At 41.1% G+C, this 3,701-nt stretch overlaps 1 protein-coding gene across 1 annotated transcript in view; it reads left to right on the forward strand.

Moving 5' to 3' along the window:
- LOC106880782 (protein slit) overlaps window positions 1–3,701 on the forward strand; it is a 108,936-nt gene that overhangs the window by 6,027 nt on the left and 99,208 nt on the right. The window contains exon 2 of the mRNA XM_014930899.2: window positions 822–893. Coding sequence (XP_014786385.1) covers window positions 822–893 — 72 coding nt within the window. The remainder of the gene's footprint in view (window positions 1–821; window positions 894–3,701) is intronic.

The raw sequence follows: 3,701 nt of genomic DNA on the forward strand, positions 1-3,701 counted from the left end.
GTTTAATTGCTAATTTCATTGATAAAAAAATAAATAAATGCGCCCTTTTAAAGCCTAGCCAGGCACATGAGCCCGGTTTCCCGGTTTCTATGGCGTATGTGGTCCCCAGCTGGACGGGACGCCAGTCCATCGAAGCGTTACTCATTTTTGCCAGCTGAGTGGACTGGAGCAACGTGGAATGAAGTGTTTTGCTCAAGAACACAACGCGTCGCCCGGTCCAGGAATCGAAACCACAATCTTACGATCATGATACCTACACCCTAACCACTAAGCCACGCACCTCCACAATTTCATAGATACTTCTTTCAAAATTCTTGTTTTGTTTTTCAATCATTCACTTGTGTGGGTTCACAATAGAATTCTCTGAGAGAACATGTTTCAGTGGCCAGAAACATGTTCAATTGTGCAAAACATTAGAGTAAAAAAATTAGTTGTTTCTCGCAATACGTATATATATCAACTATAAAATCTCTTCATAGACCCTTAAAATACTACTGTAGATTTCCAATTTACTATTTTGCTTGCGCGTACCCACAAAACCAACTTATATGGAACACAAGGGATCATACGGACCCTGGTTGAGAATCACTGCTATATGTGTATAGCACTCGGGCCATTGCAGCTACACTTTCCCACCATTTTTACTGTCAACCCTCATTTTCTTTTCCAAGTGGAAATTTTTTAAAAACCAGTTGACGAGGGCTTGGACGAAGAGGCAAGTATATATGTCTTTAATCCTTTCATCCACTGTGGTGGACACCACTTTCGCCGTAATCTCAATTTGTTTTTGATCTTTGTTTTGTCTTTTTTTTCTTTTCTAGGCAACTGGACAACAACCGCATCAAATGTGTCACAGAGATGTCAATACGTGGACTTGGTGACATGGAAATTCTGTGAGTTACATTTAGTTTTTGGGGGCGGTTTTTCTCTCTTTTATTATGTAATTACTACAATCTGTGGTGGTGGTGGTGGTGGTGGTGGTGGTGGTAGCTGGTCGTCGTCTTCACCTTCATCAGGATCATTTTCACTATCGTCATCGTCGTCATCATCATCATCATCACCGTCATCATCATCATCGTCATCGTCATCATCACCACCACCTCTTCCACCAACACAAACACCAACACCATCATTTTCATCATCATCATCATCATCAGAAGCAGCAGCAGCATTGTCATCATCGTCATCATTACCTATCATCATCATCACTATCATCATCATCGTCGTCATCATCATCATCATCACCACCACCACCACCACAATCACCACTGTCGTCAGCAAGACACTTTATTTCACATTGCTTCAGTCCACTCAGCTGGCAAAAAATGTAATTCAAAGGGCCAGCCAGCCTTGTCCCATTGTGTCAGGCTAAACCTCCCCGAGAACTACGTTAAGGGTACGCATGTCTATGGAGTTGGCTCAGTCACTTGCACGTTAATTTCACGAGCAGGCTGTTCCGTTGATCGGATCAACTGAACTCACATTATATATTATACATAATGGCGGCAAGCAGAACTGTTTGCACGCCGGACAAAATGCTTGGCGGCATTCCGTCTGTCTTTATCTTTTGTGTTCAAAATTCCGCCGGAGATGACATTTTCTTTCATCCTATCGGGGTCGAAAAAATAAATTTCAGTAGAGTACTGGGGTCCATAAATTTGACTTGTCCCTTAACCCCAAATTACTGGCCTTGTGCCAAAATCTGACACCAATATTTACAATAACATAGACACAGTTCATAATTTTCTTACATTCAAACATTCATATATAAATTCATACAATATGTACATAGATAGCCGCAGGAGTGGCTGTGTGGTAAGTAGCTTGCTTACCAACCACATGGTCCCGGGTTCAGTCCCACTGCGTGGCATCTTGGGCAAGTACCTTCTACTATCGCCTCGGGCCGACTAAAGCCTTGTGAGTGGATTTGGTAGATGGAAACTGAAAGAAGCCCGTCGTATATATGTATATGTGTGTGTGTGTGCGTGTGTGTTTGTCCCCCTAGCATTGCTTGACAACCAATGCTGGTGTGTTTTCGTCCCAGTCACTTAGCGGTTCGGCAAAAGTGACCGATAGAATAAGTACTAGGCTTCCAAAGAATAAGTCCTGGGGTCGATTTGCTCGACTAAAGGCGCTGATCCAGCATGGCCGCAGTCAAATGACTGAAACAAGTAAAAGAGTAAAGAGTATATGCATAGAAATAGTCATACGTATACGAACAGAGAAACGTACACCGACACTCGCACGCACACACCAATGCGCAAGCGCGATATGCAGTAAGGCATGTTGTATTCACATCCGTTTAAAGTCCCTAAACCAAACATCACGAATATTTTATGTTTCTCTTAGAAATGGCATCATTTCCACTTGAGGATTGCAATTTGTTTTCTTAGCCTCACCTTTTCTTCGGGGATCCGCCGCACGTTTGTATAAATGTGTGTGTGCGTGCGTGTGTGTGTGTGTGTGTGTGTGTGTGTGTGTGTGTGTGTGTGTATCTATATACCTATGTGTGAATATAATGAATTTCATTCGTGCCTGAATATGTGTGTATGAATGCAAGTATGTTTGTATGTGTGTATGCATGTAGACATATGTATTTATACACATACATGCATCCACACACACTCATATATATATATATATATATATATATATATATATATATATATATATATATATATATATATATATATATATATATATATATATATACAAACACATACACACACATATATATATGCATACACAACACATATATACAACACACACATGCAAACATATATAAACATACACGCTTGCATTTAAACACATCCATACACACGGTCTCACATACATACATACATACATACATACATTAGTACGCTCGCCCTATCAAATGCTTTTAACAAGCAACCTAACCTTGCACTTGTTCAAATTAAATGTTATATCACTTTTGTGATTTTAAACCACAGGGATGAGCTTGGAAGACGGATGAAGGATGGGAATAGGGTAAAAAAAAAAAACTGAGGACATACTTTATGACGGTAACAATAAGACATTGCCACTGCTAAGGGTGAGGCTAGGAAGGTTAGGCTACTGTATCGAGTGTTTCGCGAGGCGGGTGGTTTTGAGTAATGTTAATAAGCCTCAAAGAAAACTGAAGCTAATGTTGGTGCCAACCAGTTACCGGATGCTTGTAAATAATCTAAACGTTTAGCTCTAACGTAATCAAGTTAATTAGGCATGCCTCGCTTTGTAACCACATGGTTTCAGGTTCACTTCCTCACTCTGCGCGGCACCTTGGGCAACTGTCTCTTTCTATATATATTGCGAATGGCTCAGTGGTTAGAGTGTCATGAGATTGTGAATTCGATTTCTGGACTGGGCAACGTGTTATGTTCTTGGGCAAGACACTTTATTTCCCGTTCTTCCAGTTCACTTAGCTGTAGAAATGCGTTGCGACATCACTGGTGCCAAGCTGTATCGGCCTTTGCCTTTCCCTTGTATAACATCGGTGGCAAGGAGAGAGGAGGCTGGTATGCTTGGGCGACCGCTGGTCTTCCATCAACAACCTTGTTCGGACTTGTGCTTCGGAGAGTAATTTTCTAGATGTAATCCCATAGTCATTTATGACCAAAGGGGATCTTTAACCTTTACCCTATATATATATATATGTGTGTGTGTGTGTGTGTGTGTGTGTGTGTGTGTGTGTGTGTGTGTGT

The sequence above is a fragment of the Octopus bimaculoides genome, chromosome 14, assembly GCF_001194135.2.
Source record: "Octopus bimaculoides isolate UCB-OBI-ISO-001 chromosome 14, ASM119413v2, whole genome shotgun sequence".
In the NCBI taxonomy this organism is placed as follows: Eukaryota; Metazoa; Mollusca; class Cephalopoda; order Octopoda; family Octopodidae; genus Octopus; species Octopus bimaculoides.